Below are 16,757 nucleotides of genomic sequence, written 5' to 3' on the forward strand. Positions count from 1 at the left end.
TGGTGTTCTCGCAAAAACAGGGCTAATTCTACACGCAAGGCAAAAACACGGCTCACTACCTTCCCTCGTGATAACCATCGAACGTTAGAGTGGTAGAGAATGACTTCGAATTCAGAGCCGATTTCATTGCAGAGCTCTTTGAATATGCGATGATTCAGAGCACGGCTTCACACGTAATTCACAGTTTCAACGACGATTTTCAGAACATTGACCAGTTTTGGAGGCATGGTTTTTGATGCCAGCGTGTGTCTGTGCAGGACGCAGTGCGTGACAATGATGTGTGGTGCATCGGCCTTCACCAGCGCCCCAAAACCGGAGTTGCATCCCAGCATGGCTGGAGCTCCGTCCGAGCAAACTGCAGACACCATGTTCCACGAGAGGCCGTTGCTTCTAAAGAAGTTGTGCACAAGCTTCTTCACGTCAGCTGTCTTCGTCGTTGTTGTGAGAGGCTTGCAGAACAGAAAGTCTTCCTTGATCTTGTCTCCTTTGACATAACGCACAAATAAGATGAGCTGGCTCAAATTCGAAACGTCGGTGGTCTCGTTGAGTTGAAGGCTGAATTTCCTCGGGCTCGCGACTAAATCTGCAACTACCTGGGCAAGGATGTCGTGGCTCATGTCGTCGATTCTGCATCTGATGGTGTCATTTGAGAGTGGAACGAGAGACTACTTGTTTTCAGCAGCTTTTCCCAGCATGATGTTGGCCATCTTCAACGCGGCCGGTTTGATGAGTGTCTCGCCAACGGTGTGCGGTTTGCCCTGCTTTGCGATCAGGTACGCAACTTCATATGACGCGGTGAGGATCGGTTTGTCAATTGGAACGAAGCTGAGAGTGGGCAACGTAGCACTTGCGTCGAATCGGACTCTCTTCAATTTGAATTCATCCAGCGTTACGTCTTTGTACTGCCCCTCGCTGTGCAGTTTTTTGAAGTGTTCCCGTAGTTTTGCTGGTGCTAGGCTGGAGTTGTTTGCAAAGCATGCATCGAGGACGCTGACTTCCGTCCCGCTCCGTCAAACACGTGAACCCATACCGCAAGTAATCTCCGACCACTTCCTTTTTTTGCTCGACATACAGCAAAAAAAAAAAAAGAAGTAACAAACTGATCTTAATTGAGTTCGGGCAAATAATTATGACAAAAATTTAAAAAGGAACATGCTTAAATATAATCAGTACCTCTCTGAAAACTGAGAAATTTTAACGAAGAAAACATAACTTATAGTTACGATGATGGGATTTATTATCTACTCAACTCTGTCACCTTAAATCTATATATATAAAACAGTGTGTGTGTGTGTGTGTGTGTGTGTGTGTGTGTGTGTAATGTTACCGATAGACTCTGAAACGGAGAGGCTCACGTACTTGATATTTGGCACAGACATGCCCATTGAGCCTGGGACGAACATGGCCGACCTAAATATTTATTTCATAATATTTTTTTACCATATTTTTATCTCAGCACGAAATATTATGACCAGAATCTGACCGGCAGCAGAGCAGCGCGCTGATTCGCTCAGAGCGATCACGTGATGTTCGTTGCCGCCATTAACTCAGTTACGCATTCGCACGTATTTCAGAGCGAAAAGCAATTGCGTTTTTGCCGGGTACTTCTGCATGATTAGCATTTAGCATGATTTAGCATGATTTAGCATAGATAGTAGCATGTTTCACATAGATTTTTTTTCAGCGAGCAAAAGTACCCGGCATTGTACGAATAATATATAGATAGTGCCGTGTAGGGCGGAGTGATGCCGCTGTGGGAGGGACCGAGCAAGGTCGCTGTGGGCGGGACCGAGCGAGGTTGCTGTGGGCGGGGCCGGGCGAGGTCGCTGTGGGCGGGACCGAGCGAATCAGCTATGGGCGGGGCCGAGCGAGGCAGCTATGGGCGGGGCCGAGCGAGGGCTGCGTCAGTGCGTTGCCGTTGCCTGGTATAAAAAGATGGTGCTTGATGCTCTCTGCGTCAAGATATGGACTTGATGTCCGTATTTTTACAACAGACATTCCAATGATGATGATGATGAATGTAATACCACTCAAGGAAGGCCCACAACTCAAGAGAGTGGAAAAAAACAATAAAATGAACAGAAATACGGGGAAGGAGAAGCAACCACTCAGAAGAATGACAGAAAATCATTTCCCTTAAATTTACCGTGTTCACCAACTAGCACGACCAGATACAGGACACCAAATTAATTTCCCTTACACATATCGTGTCCACCAACCAGCAAGACCATACCACTTACCTCTGGATCAAACTGTATTTCAAATATTCAAACGGTTTTTACATGCTGCCGTCTCCTAGCAACCAATGAAATTTTTCAAAAATATTGTAGTACATTTATTTTTTAATAATGTACCATATTTACGGCAGTATATTTATTTACGCCATGAGTAAGGAAGGAAAAATTCCAGCGCGCTGATTCGCTCATTGATGACGATCACGTGATCACGAATGATGTTCGTGACGCGATCACGTGATGTTCCTTGCCGCCATAAACTCACAGCAAGTAGCATAGATTTTAGCATGATTAGCATTTAGCACGATTTAGCATGATTTAGCATGTTTCACATCGATTTTTTTTCAGCGAGGAATATTATACACGGATTCTGACCGGTGGCAGAGCAGCGCGCTGATTCGCTCAGAGCGATCATGTGATCATGTGATGTTCCATCTCCGCCGCCAGTTGGCTTCACTTTTCACGGAGTATGAGCGTTCTATATATTTTCAATTCAGTGCGCCCTCCCCTCACCCTCCCCTCTCCCCCTCCCACCCCTCTCCTCTCCCATCCCTCCCCCTCCCCCCCTCTCTTCCCCTCCCCCCCTCTCCTCTCCTCCTCTCCTCTCCTCTCCTCCTCTCCTCCTCTCCTCCTCTCCTCCCCTCCTCCCCTCCCCCCCCTCCCCCCTCACGTTTATACACTGAATGCCGGGTACTTCCCCCCCCCCTTCTCCCCCCCCCCCCCTCTCCTCCCCTCCCCCCCCCATTCCCCTCCCCTCCTCTTCCCCCTCCCCTCCCCTGCCCTCCCCCGCCTGGCAATGCTGGGTGCTTCTGCTAGTCCCATTATAATATTACATAGAAAACTGCGAATTGTTAGTTTTGAATTGCGACCAAAGGAGTTATATCACCACCTAATTTTCTGAGTAATTCAATCATATTTTATAATCACCATCCACTTTTGACTTCAATAAAACTCTGAACCCGCCCTGCATATCCAAACATTTCCAACTTACTTTTCAATTAATCAGTAACTCCAAAGTAAGGCGCGACCAATGACGCATGGCACACGGCAAGCTAATCGAGGCTATTCACTGGAATTTCTGAACACCTGCAAAGTCCAAAATCCAGTCAGTAAGTAAGCAAGTAAGCACCATCAACAGAATAATTAGCAAGTTGCTCATTGATTCAACTTACTACAGTCAGTGTGAAACAACTTATCTTAAACACAGACCAGAGAAACCATGAATGGGATGGGAATACAATCACAAATAACATTTCCATTCGTTTTCCATTTCCACTCTCTATTTCCATACATAGGAAAATAATAATAATATTAATAATAAGCGTAATTACACAGATTCAAAATTGATACAAAAAAAAAAAAAAAAAATTGCAATGCGTTTCGGAGGACCTCCACCGAACCCTTGAGACTGGCTCACTGAACCCTTGGGGTTCGGTCGAACCCAGGTTAAGAACCACGGCCATAGGAGGAGAGTTTGGTGAGCAGAGCAGGGTGCCAGACCGTATCGAAGGCACGTGATATGTCAAGGGAGACAGCTATAATTTCGTGTTTGGCATTGAGGACCTCCATCCATTGTTGAGACAGCAGAAGCAGCATGTCCAGAGTAGAGTGACCTGGTCTGAAACCAAATTGATGATAAGAGATCAAGTCATTTGAGAAGAGGAAAGATTTGATATCCGAAGCAATGATGGATTCCATGACTTTGCTGATAATTGGGAGAAGGCTGATTGGTCTGTCGTTGCAAGGATCTGTTTTTGCACCTTTTTTGTGTAAAGCAGTGATGTTGGCTGATTTCCAAGCTGATGGCAGATGACCTTGAGCAAAAGAGAGGGTGAAGAGAACAGAGAGAGGGAGTGAAAGAGCGGCGGAGCAGGATTTTAGGACCCGTGGGCTGATGCCGTCAGGTCCAGTTGCAGAATCAGAGTCGAGGGTTGACAGAAACTATTCCACCTTGTCAGGAGGAAAGGGCACAGAGTTCAGGAACAGCTGGGTACGACTGGGTACGGTGGGTACAGAGAGGGATGGGTTTGGGACACAAGATTTAGAGGCAAACACATGGTTGAGGCATTCCGCTTTTTCACGTGCGGAGTCAGCTGTGTAGCCGTTTGAGGTAAGGGAGGGGATGGAGGGGGAACAAACACCAGAAACAGATTTGACCAGACGCCACCAGGATTTGGAAAAGAGAGACAGGTTTGAGAGTTCGGTCTTGAGAGTGGAGAGATATTGTTTCCTGGCTCTCCTGAGGGTGGACACACATTTGCTTTCCAGGAGGCGAAGGCAAGTTGTTTCTGGGCAACTGCCTCACCACAAGATTCCGTGTATCATGGACGGGAGGAAGGGTATGACAACTGAAGACAAGATGGGATAAATCTGTGCATGAGAGAGAGCAATTTACTTTGGAAGAATTCCCAGGATGAGTTGATGTCAGAGGCAGTAGAGATGGGAGACCAGTCCAGATGATTGATGGCTGCTTGAAGACCGTGCCAGTTGGCCTGAGTGAAATGCCAGACTTTCGACACTGAGGAGGCTCTCTGAGAATGGTCAGGGAGATGTCTACTTTAACAAGCACATGATCAGATGACCTTGACCATCAACATTTATGTATAGAGGGTGGATTAAGGACATGTCCCCATCTACAATCTATCCATAAAACTTAGCGACACTAAAATCAGAGGAAAATTATTCATGTTATGATCCAAAGTGTTTTTTTTGGTCATCAAGTCAATCCAAAAAAAGTACATCAAGGACATGAAACAAATATCAGATGCACAACTTCAGTGCAGATCCACTATAATGATGCAAGAACATTCTGGAAAGCCAAGCCGTCTTGGCAAAATAAGATTCTGCGTTGTCAAAATACACGCTATTTTAGTTCGGCCATTTGACCTTGACCTCGGAGGGGTGTGATGTAAATAAACGTAAATGTGCCTTGTTATCGGCAATTTCGATCCGATCAGAGAATCCTTAGTCGAGTTATGGTGGAAAAAACGTTTCTTTTAAATACACTAAAATACAATAATTCTGGAGAAATGAACTCATCCGTAAGGATGGGTTTTTCGTTCGTAAAGCAAATTTCCTTTGCTACTCTTTAAACACCACCATAAAATATTAGCTCACAACCAATTGTTACATCTTGGTACAAATTTTGTGAGGATGGAGAAGGGCAGATACCAGCTTGGCTTGTACAAAATAAAGAGGCCACCAACCTGCCACTGTTGGGAGAGTGACAGTCCATGGGATCTGCTTTGAGACACCACTGGTGAGGAGCATTTGTTTTTATAATTGATGCATTTAATTTTGGGGCAATGTGAGGAGTTAGTGAGCAGGAAAGTAATCAGGCTCAGGAGGATGGAATCAGACCACATTGAACAAGAACAACATAATATAAAGATTTGAAGGACTCAAGTTCAAATACAGCAATAAATACACAATGGATGTTTTACAATGTTGAAAAAGACAGTTTTGGGTAAGGTAGGATAGTCGAAAGTAGAGTTTTGAAAAAGGCAAGGAAATAAATGAATGAAGCATGCTCGGCCTCCCGAACAATTTGAAGAAGCAAGAAAGGCATGGATAGAACGATATATGGGACTATCAAAGGCAACATCAAAGTTAATACAAACCTTTACTCCATGCAGTCTTGAGCAACAACGACATGTGCAGGGTCTGTGAGCGGCAAATTTGATTGGTCGAGATGGCAAAATGCCATAATATTTGGTCCAAGTACTGCTAAACGGAGGGGTTTTGATCGTGCCAAAAAGGCGATTTGTTCTACAGCGTTCAAGTATATAGTTCAACTGAAATAAAATAAAGATTTTAAAGGTTGTAGAATTTTTTTTGGAAGTTTACCGCCATTGATGCAGCGTCTTTTACACCACCTTATTTAACAATACGCCTCTTTGCAATGGTAGTACCCCCCCAAATGCAAGTCGGGGGCCAAATATTCCCCTTTCTTCTCTGCTGCCCGGATTCGCCAGGGCAGCGCGGTCTCTCTGTCTCTCTCTGTGTCATGGCCACGACTTTGTGAAGGCAGGGGTACACAATCCTAGATGTGGGGGATCTGTGGGTCACTCCTGGGAGATCAATCAGCAGTCTCCGTGCCGCGGGCTTGTTCAAGAGAACTGTCCGGGATATACAACAACAACAACAACAACAACAACATTTGTTTGTGGCCTTTATGACGTCCCCAAGAACAGTAAGTTTCCAGTTTTGAATAATTTTCAAATTTGTTTGACTGCCACAGACCAAAAAAAAAAAGTTATCGGTCCAATCTGTGCATACTCGATCAGGACAAATTCAGAAACAAAGCACTGCTAAAAGTACAGGTTCATTTTCCGATTTGTGTTCAGAATATAACATTTAAATGAAATAAAGTTGCTCCTCGATCATAAACTGACATTTGTAGACAGACAGAAAAGTGAACCAATTGCTTCACCCCACTTTTTTTTTTGCGTGCATGGGGTAACAATATTCTAAATTGAAAAAAAAAAAACTTTTCTACATCCCATAAAACGTATTTTATTTCAAATGAATATCATATTTGAACAGACAAGTCACCTGGTTTTGCACTTTCAAATTCCTTCAGGTTAGCAGTACTTGGGCAAAATTTTCGGCTGTCTCAACCAATCAAATTTGCCACATGCTGAGGGCAAATTCAAAGTGAGATTCAGACAAAAACGGCACCACCTGGTGATGCAACGACAGAACTAACTTTGTTCAAAAGATCTATAAATGCATGTCTTTTTCTCAAAGATCGCTCCAACATCGTCTGTTTCTCTGAGAAGAGTTGCCAGAAGGTTCAGCTCTGGTCTGCACCGTTTTATCCATCAGCTTCGTATAGTTGCCCATTGCACCTGCTATTGAAAGTTTCCAAACAAAGCTAATATCGATCATTCTCAGAAACAAAGCAAGAGTTGAAAAGACCTTTCCCATCTCCTATTTGCCTGCTCCCCCTCTCCCCCCCCCCACCCCGCCCCCCTCAAGACTGCGGGGTAACGAGTTATACGAATTCTCCAGTTGAAACCATCAATTTCCCTTTATTAGTAAAGCTGCAACAGTTACATATATATTCACCATGTGAGAAGGGAATTGGGTATTGTGTGAGAGCAGTTTGTGATCATCTGACAACTTAAAAACAAATATTTACCAAAATTAAACAAAAGTGTTAAATGCATTGTTGGCAGAAGTAAGGAAGGTACAAACATAGCAAAGTCTTTCGACTCACCTTCTGCTTTTCAGTGGACAAAACTCTTTTGGTTGGTGAACCTTGAAAGGAGCCAGGCACTCGAGGTAAAACTATTGATGCTTCTGCATAACAAAAAATTAACAAAAGACAGTTTCATTTTTTAAATACCAAACATTTTCATTCTATAAGGTTTTAAAAACAGAATAAACTCCAAAACATAACCTTCAGGTGGAGATTGATCAATTTACTATGATGTCAATATTTGGAATAACCCTTCCGTCAGATATTAAAAAATTGAAATGTTATGATTCTATTTTTTACTGCAGTACAAGTCACATTCTAATAATTATCTAAAATGATGCAAGCACATGCCTATCTACCAAAGAGCAGACAATGCATACCTTTATTTTGATGTTTACAAGATGTTTCATTCAAAGATGCTGAGACTTGCACCATTGGAGATACAACAGAAACCATCTCCACAGCTGAACCACAAGAAATAGTAGAGGATTGCGTGGTGGCTGCAGGAGGAGCGAGGGTAGTCTTTGCAGCCTCAACAGCTGTTGGAGCCGGCTTCTCCTCCGCAACGTCAACCAAAAGGGGAGCCGGCTTCTCCTCCGCAGCGTCAACCAACAGGGGAACCGGCTTCTCCTCCGCAGCGTCAACCAACAAGGGAGCCGGCTTCTCCTCCGCAGCGTCAACCAACAGGGGAGCCGGCTTCTCCTCCGCAGCGTCAACCAACAGGCGAGCCGGCTTGTCCTCCGCAGCGTCAACCAACAGGGGAGCCGGCTTCTCCTCCGCAGCGTCAACCAACAGGGGAGCTGGTTTCTCCTCCGAAGCGTCCTCCAACAGGGGAGCCGGCGACGCCTCTGCAGCCTCAACCAACAGGGGAGCCGGCATAGCCTCAGCAGCATCAACCAACAGGGGAGCCGGCTTCTCCTCCGCAGCATCAACCAACAGGGAGGCCAGTGTCGCTTCAGCAGCGTCAACCAATAGGGAGGCCGGCGTCACCTCAGCAGCATCACCCAACAAGTGAGCCGGCGTCACCTCAGCAGCATCACCCAACAAGTGAGCTGGTGTTGTGTCAGCAATGTCAACCAACAGAGGAGTCGATGTTGCCTCAGCAGCATCAGCCAGCACAGGGAGTGGAAGCTCCTTCACAGACGCAACTTTAAAAGGAGAAGCCTGTGCATCAACCAAAAAAGGAGCTGCGGTATCCTCCTCAGCAGCAACCAACAAGGGAGCAGGCGTCTCCACCTCCGCAGTAGCAACCAACGAGGGAGCGGGAGTCTCTTCCTCCTCCGCAGCAGCAACCAACAAGGAAGTGGGTGTCTCCTCTTCCTCCTCCTCCACCACAGCAACCAACAACGGAGTAGGTGGCTCCTCCTCCGAAGCAGCAACCAACAACGGAGTGGGTGTCTCCTCCTCCGAAGCAGCAACCAACAACGGAGTGGGTGTCTCCTCCTCCAAAGCAGCAACCAACAACGGAGTGGGTGTCTCCTCCTCCGAAGCAGCAACCAAGAACGGAGTGGGTGTCTCCTCCTCCGAAGCAGCAACCAACCATGGAGCGGGTGTCTCCTCCTCCAAAGCAGCAACCAACCATGGAGCGAGTGTCTCCTCCTTCGCCGCAGCAACCAACCATGGAGCGGGTGTCTCCTCCTCCGCCGCAGCAACCAACCATGGAGCAGGTGTCTCCTCCTCCGCAGCAGCAACCAACCATGGAGCGGGTGCCTCCTCCTCCGCCGCAGCAGCAAACAACCATGGAGCGGGTGTCTCCTCCTCCGCAGCAGCAGCAACCATCCATGGAGCGGGTGTCTCCTCCTCCGCCGCAGCAACCAACCATGGAGCGGGTGTCTCCTCCTCCTCCGCAGCAACCAACCATGGAGCGGATGTCTCCTCCTCCGCCGCAGCAACCAACCATGGAGCGGGTGTCGTCTCCTCCTTCACTGCAGCAATCAACAATGGAGCGGGTGTCGTCTCCTCCTTCACTGCAGCAACCAACAATGGAGCGGGTGTCTCCTCCTCCACCACAGCAACCAACAATGGAGCGGGTGTGTCCTCCTCCGTAGCAGTAACCAACAATGGAGTCTGTGTCATCTCTACAGTATCAGATTCACCCAAGTTAAGAGTCGACGTCGCCTCCGCAGGTTCGCCCAAATCCAGAGTCGGCGTCGCCTCCGTAGGCTCGCCCAAAACGAGTGTCGGCGTCGCATCCGTTGTTTTGCCCAAAATGAGCATCAGCGCCTCTTCTGCAGCATCAATCAAACGGGGAACTGGCACCGCTGCCGCAGCATCAACCAGAAGGGAAAGCGGCGTCGCCGCCGCAGCATCAACCACAATGGGGACCGTTGGTGTCTCTGCAGCATCAACCACAACGGAAACTGGTATCTCCTCCACAGCATCAACCACAATGGGAACTGGTGTCGCCTCCGCAGCATCAACCACAATGGGGACCAGAGTTGCCTCTGCAGCATCAATCAACACAGGAAACGGTATCACCTCTGCAGCATATACAAAAATGCAAGCTGGTGTCACCACTACATCCTCTATTGAAACAGGGGGAGCTGGCATAATCTGCAGCCTCATTGAAGACAGGAGCTGGTGTATTCTATCCAGTCTCAACTATGGCAGGACGATTGGATGTGGCGCCATTTGCAGCTTCATCTCTTGCATGAGCCAGCCAAATTGATTTCAGCAACTGCAGGAACCAACCAAGTCATCTGGACATCAACGACTGCAGGATTTGAAGTCTGTACATCCTCAATTACCTCCTGAGACATGTGATCAAATACCATAAAAGCTGTTTTCCAAATGGAGTCAACAGCTGAAAACCATTCCTCCGATAACTAAATCAACAACCATCCCCTCAGTAGACTGAAATTTAAACTGCAGTCCGCAATTCATTCAGTACCACAGCTGAAGTTTAAATTACCAGAAGCAAATGTCTGTCGGAACTGGCATATAAACAATCACCCCCTGAAATAACCACTTTCAGCATGTTCTGGTTCAGCAACTGTTTCCAAAGATAATTTTTCTTTACCATTGCTGGAGAATAAAAAAAGCATTTAAGAAATGTGTTAAATTGCAAAATATCTAAACACATTCCAAAACTGAAAATTTTCATTTTGTAATGAAAAATTTGTAAAAAAAACCCAAGGTTGTTCAAAAAGCTGATTTGTTACATCAAAGCACCAGCTGGACATTGATGAAAATGGTTAACATTGCAGATTGCAGATTAACATTGTGGTATTAATTGGAAGGAAAGACAAGCACTTTCAGGAAAGAAAACGGAGTTTGAAGGTGGTGGATGTGGGGTGGATTAACAGGGGTAGAAAAGATCAAGGTTTTGCATGGGGGGAAGATAAGAGATGGGGGTGAACAGCTGTTTTGAAGATCTGGAGGGAGGAGAGGGAATGAGGAGAGTGAGGGAGTTTGTTCAAGAGACAGGACTGTTTGGTGTCCCAAACCCATCCCTCTCTGTACCCACCATACCCAGTCATACCCAGCTGCTCCTGGACTCTGTGTCCTTTCCTCCTGACAAGGTGGAAAAGTTTCTGTCAACCCTCGACTGATTCTGCAACTGGTCCTGACGGCATCAGCCCACGGGTCCTAAAATCATGTTCTTCCGCTCTTTCACTCCCTCTTTCTGTTCTCTTCACCCTCTCTTTTGCTCAAGGTCATCTGCCATCTGCTTGGAAATCAGCCAACATCACCGCTTTGCACAAAAAAGGTGCAAAAACAGATCCTAGCAACTACAGACCAATCAGCCTTCTCCCAATTATCAGCAAAGTCATGGAATCCATCATTGCTTCAGATATGAAATCTTTCCTCTTCTCCAATGGCTTGATCTCTGACCATCAATTTGGTTTCAGACCAGGTCACTCGACTCTGGACATGCTGCTTCTGCTGTCTCAACAATGGATGGAGGTCCTCAACGCCAAACAGGAAATTAGAGCCGTCTCCCTTGACATTTCACGTGCCTTCGATACGGTCTGGCACCCCGCTCTGCTCACCAAACTCTCCTCCTTTGGTATCCATGGAAATCTCCACGCATGGCTGGCGGACTTCCTCTCTGGTCGTAGTCAACGTGTGGCCCTGAATGGGTTTCTCTCTTCTCCTCTTCCTGTTCAGGCTGGAGTTCCCCAAGGCAGTGTTCTGGGCCCTGTGCTTTTTCTGGTCTTCATCAATGATCTCTCTGACTCTCTTGAAAATCCTCTCTATCTCTTTGCTGACGACTCTAATAATAATAATAATAATAATAATAATAATGCATTTATTTTATAAAGCGCTTTTCAGGAAGCCCAAAGACGCTTTGACAGAGTGCAAAACATAATGCATAGCAAAACATAAAAACAATTGCAAAAAAAGAAGAATCAATAGGTAAATATTCAAAGCACAAAGGAGGGAGAAGGAGAGGAGATAGTCAGGGGTTAGATGCTGTGGGTTAAATGTTGAATGCAGTGTTGAACAGGTGGGTCTTGAGTGATGTTTTGAATGTGGTGAGTGAGGAGGAGTCTCTGATGATGTGAGGTAGCGAGTTCCAGAGGGTGGGAGCAGCGATGGAGAAGGCCCTGTCCCCCCAGGATCTAAATTTGGTCCGGATGGGGGGGGGGGGGGGGTCAGGAGGTTGGTACCAGCAGAGCGGAGGTTGCGGGTGGGAGTGTGTCTGGAGAGGAGGTCAGCCAGGTAGGATGGGGCCAGGTTATGGAGGGCTTTGTAGGTCAAGAGGAGGATTTTGTACTGGATTCTCTGGGAGATGGGGAGCCAGTGAAGCTTGTAAAGGACAGGGGTGATGTGGTCACGGGTCCGGGAATGGGTGAGTAGACGGGCAGCGGAGTTCTGAATGTATTGGAGTTTATTGGTGATTGTTGAGGGTGAACCATAAAGGAGGCTATTGCAGTAGTCCAGACGGGAAGTGATGAAGGCGTGGATGAGGGTTTCAGCAGCCACGGAGGAGAGGGATGGACGGAGATGGGCGATGTTTTTCAGGTGAAAGAAGGCTGTCTTTGTGATCTGTTTAGTGTATTTGTCGAAGGAGAGGGTTTGGTCAAAGATGATGCCAAGATTCCGGATGTGAGGGGAGGTGGATACTGGGAAACCGTCGATGTTGAGGGCAAAGTTATGGGTGGACTTGGTGAGCGTTTTTGGGCCAATGATGATTATTTCAGATTTATCACAGTTAAGTTTGAGGAAGTTGATTTGAAGCCAGGATTTTATTTCAGTGATGCAGTTTGTCAGGATAGAGTGGGTGGCGGTGGAGATGGACTTGGTGGAGATGAAAAGCTGGATGTCATCGGCGAAGCAGTGGAATTGGAGACCATGACGGCGGATTAAGTGACCGAGGGGGGACAGGTAAAGGATGAAGAGGAGGGGGCCAAGAACTTAACCTTGGGGGACACCTTGGGGGAGGGGAGCAGTGGGGGATTTGCAGTTATTGATGGAGATGAACTGACGTCTGTCAGAGAGGTATGATTTAATCCAAGAGAGGGCAGTGCCGGTAATGTTAAAGGTGGTTTCAAGTCGGGTGAGGAGGATGGTGTGATCGATGGTGTCACAGGCGGCGCTGAGGTCGAGGAGGATGAGAATGTTGAGGTTGCCAGCGTCAGAGGAGAGGAGAAGGTCGTTGGTGATTTTGAGGAGAGCAGTTTCAGTACTGTGGTTGGAGCGGAACCCGGATTGGAATGTTTCATACAGGTTATTGGCAGAGAGGTGATGTTTGAGTTGAGTGGCTACAGCGCGTTCCAAAACCTTTGACAGAAAGGGTAGGTTGGAGATGGGTCTGAAGTTATTTAGGGTGTCAGGGTTTAGTCCAGGTTTTTTCAGAATGGGGGTAACAGCAGCAATGGGGGTAACAGCAGACTCTACTCTCTGTCGCTCCATTCCTCATCCCTCAGATCGGCAGTCTGCAGCCTCCTCACTCTCTGCAGACCGGGATAAAATCACAGACTGGGCAAACAAATGGAACATGATTGTCTTTCAATCCTGACAAATCTCACACTCTTACGATGTCTCTCCGAAAAGACAGACTGGACAACCCTCCCATCCACTTTCTGAATAATCCTCTCCAAGAAGTTCTGTCACTCAAGCTTTTGGGTCTCACTATCTGCCATGATCTTTCCTGGGAAAACCACATTTCAAATCTGGCCTGCAAAGCCAGTCGCCGACTGGGCATCCTCCGTCGTGTGAAGTTCTTCCTTGGTACACCTGAGCTCCTCACGACTTACAAGGCTTTCATCCACAGCTCTATGGAATACTGCTCTCCCCTCTGGTCTGGTGCTCCTGCCTCACACCCAGCTCGTCTTCACGCTGTTGAAACCAAAGCGTCCAGAATCATTGGAATCTCCCACGATGAAGCTAACTCTAAGGGCCTTTCACTCACTCACCGCAGGCACGTTGGTGGTCTTTCCGTCTTCTACCGATTCTTCTCTGGCCTTGCCCGCCCCCCCCCCCCCCCAGCTCTCTCTGGGCTCTGTCCCCCAAATATTCCTACAGGTCGCACAAGATCTGCCTGCAACCCTCTTATGGTTAAACTGCCAAAATCAAGACTCTGTGCTCACCTTCACTCCTTCATTCCTCTTTTCTCCCGCCTCTGGAACAAACTCCCTCTCTCTTCAATCCCACTCCACCCTCCAGGTCTTTAAAACAGCTGTTCACCACCATCTCTTATCTTCCCCCATCCAAAACCTTGATCTTTTCTACCCCCGCTAATTTTGGTCCCCTTGTGTTTTATACCTCTCCCCCCCCCACCCCCCCCTTCCCACGCCTCCTCCCCCCAAGCCCTCTCCCTCCCACACTTCTCCCTGCTCTCAAATGTTGTGTTTGTGTGCTTCCCCTTCTCTCCCCATCTTGTCTTCCACTCCCTCTTTTTATATATTTTGTTTGTCTGGTTGATTTGTTTGTGAAATAAATGTTAGCTCTTTCACGAGCCTCGATTCAGTATACAAAAAAAAAAAAAAGGAGAAAAGAGGAATAAAAGTGAAAGTGAGTCGAGATTCTTGATTTTGACAGTTTAACCAGAAGAGGGTTGCTGGCAGATCTTGTGCATCCTGACGAAACATTTGGGGGGCAGAGCACAGACAGCTGGGGAAGCTAGGCCGGAGATGAGTCGGTAGAAGACAGAAAGACCACCAACCTGCCTGCGGTGACAGAGACAAAGGCCCTCAGATTCAGCTTCATCACGGGAGATACCAATGATTCTGAAATACTTTGTTTTTACAGCGTGAAGCCGAGCTAGGTGTGAGATAAGTGCACCAGCCGAGAGGGGAAAGCAGTACTCCATCAAGCTGCGGATGAAAGCTTTGCAAGTGGTTAGGAGCTCAGTTGTGCCAAGGAAGGACTTCGCACAAAGGAGGATGCCCAGTCAGTTGGCAACTGGAATTTGGAGGCCAGGTTTGAAATGTGGTTTTCCCAGGAAAGATCATGGCAGATAGTGAAACCCAAAAGCTTGAGTGACAGAACTTCTTCAAGAGGATTTTTGGGAAAGTACATGGAAGGGTTTTCCAGATGGTCTTTTCCACGAGTGTGAGATTTGTCAGGATCGAAAGACATGTTCTACTTGTTTGACCAGTTTGTGATTTTATCCCGGTCTGCAGAGAGTGAAGAGGCTGCTGCCTGCTGATCTGCGGGATGAGATATGGAGCAGCAGAGGGTGGAGTCATTAGAAAAGAGATAGAGAGGATTTTCCAGAGTCGGAAAGATCATTGATGAAGATGAGAAAAAGCACAGGGCCCAGAACACTGCAATGAGGAATTCCAGCCTGAACAGGAAAAGAAGATGGATTTCCATGGATACAATAAGAGGAGAGTTTGGTGAGCAGTGTGGGGTGCCAGACCATATCAAAGGCACGATATATGTCAAGGGAGACGGCTCCGATATCCTGCCTGGTATTGAGGACCTCCATCCAAAGCAGCAGCAGCAGCATGCCCAGTGTGGTCTGGTCTGAATCCAAATTGATGATCTGAGTTGTTTGGGTCAAGCCGATTGGAGAAGAGATAGGATTCAATATCAGAAGCAATGATGGATTCCATGACCTTGCTGATGATTGTGAGCATGCTGATTGGTCTGTAATTGAAAGGATATGTTTTTGCACCTTTTTGTGTAAAGCGGTAATGCTGGCTGATTTCCAAGCAGAAGGCAGATGACCTTTAGTGAAGAAGAGGGTGAAGAGAACAGAGAGAGGGTGTGATAGAGCAGCAGAGCAGGATTTTAGGACCCGTGGGCTGATGCCATCTGGTCCAGTTGCAGAATCAGAGTCAAGGTTTGACAGAAACTTCTCCACCTTGTCAGGAGAGAAGGACACAGAGTCCAGGAGCAGCTGGGGGCAACTGGCTAGGGTGGGTACAGAGAAAGATGGGTTTCGGGACATTTCAGTCTGATAAACGGAACATGCAATTTACTTAAGCCTTGTTTTATACTGTGTTTACAATTACTAGTCAAGGCAAAAAAGGTTTGACTTGGAACAAATTGCAATTTTTTCTTTTTTAACCACAATGCATTTATATGGGGTCCACAGAACACCATACTAAAAGTACCAAAAAATCTTGCAGAAATATGTATAATTTGCATGAATCCAATATGGCCAATATATATTGGACTACAAAATGTAAATGTTTCATGATATTTGTTATATTATATCACCTTTATCTATCAATATTGTTGAAATGAAGATCAAATAGCTGTTTGTTGAAATATGTTGAAAAAGTCAAAACTTTACATGGGGTGTACTTACCTTTTCACGTGATATATATATATATATATATATATATCACGTGAAAGATATATATATATATATATCACGTGAAAAGATATATATAAAGATATATATATGAAAGATATATATATATATATCGTATATGTATATATCGTATATATATATATATATATATATATATATATCGTATATGTATATATCGTATATATATATATATATATATATATATATATATATATATATATATATATATATATATATATATATATATATATACATATATATATACATATATATATATATACATATATATATACATATATATATACATATATATATACATATATATATACATATATATATACATATATATATACATATATATATACATATATATATATATATATATATATATATATATATATATATATATATATATATATACAAGTACTTTTGCGACTCCATACTGTGAGTGGAGAACCACCAGTAAGGTGGCACATACAGCACTTGATGCACCTTAACGGGAGCGATAAGCACCGCCTGCCACGGTACATAACCTCTTATTTCAACCCACTACATGGAGTCGACCTGGATGCGATTGGGAGTAATGAAATCAATATATATAATTTAG

General features: G+C 45.8%; 1 protein-coding gene across 10 annotated transcripts in view; it reads right to left on the reverse strand.

Annotated features, from left to right (window-relative positions):
• LOC137431794 (uncharacterized) overlaps positions 1-16,757 on the reverse strand; it is a 137,945-nt gene that overhangs the window by 28,259 nt on the left and 92,929 nt on the right. For all 10 annotated transcript variants that reach the window (XM_078782476.1, XM_078782473.1, XM_078782472.1 and 7 more), the window contains 2 exons: positions 7,818-9,881; positions 7,456-7,538 (listed from right to left, as the gene is read on the reverse strand). In XM_078782476.1, the coding sequence (XP_078638602.1) occupies positions 7,456-7,538; positions 7,818-9,881 (2,147 nt within the window). The remainder of the gene's footprint in view (positions 1-7,455; positions 7,539-7,817; positions 9,882-16,757) is intronic.

This window comes from Myxine glutinosa, chromosome 7, assembly GCF_964187855.1.
Source record: "Myxine glutinosa chromosome 7, kmMyxGlut1.1, whole genome shotgun sequence".
Taxonomy (NCBI): Eukaryota; Metazoa; Chordata; class Myxini; order Myxiniformes; family Myxinidae; genus Myxine; species Myxine glutinosa.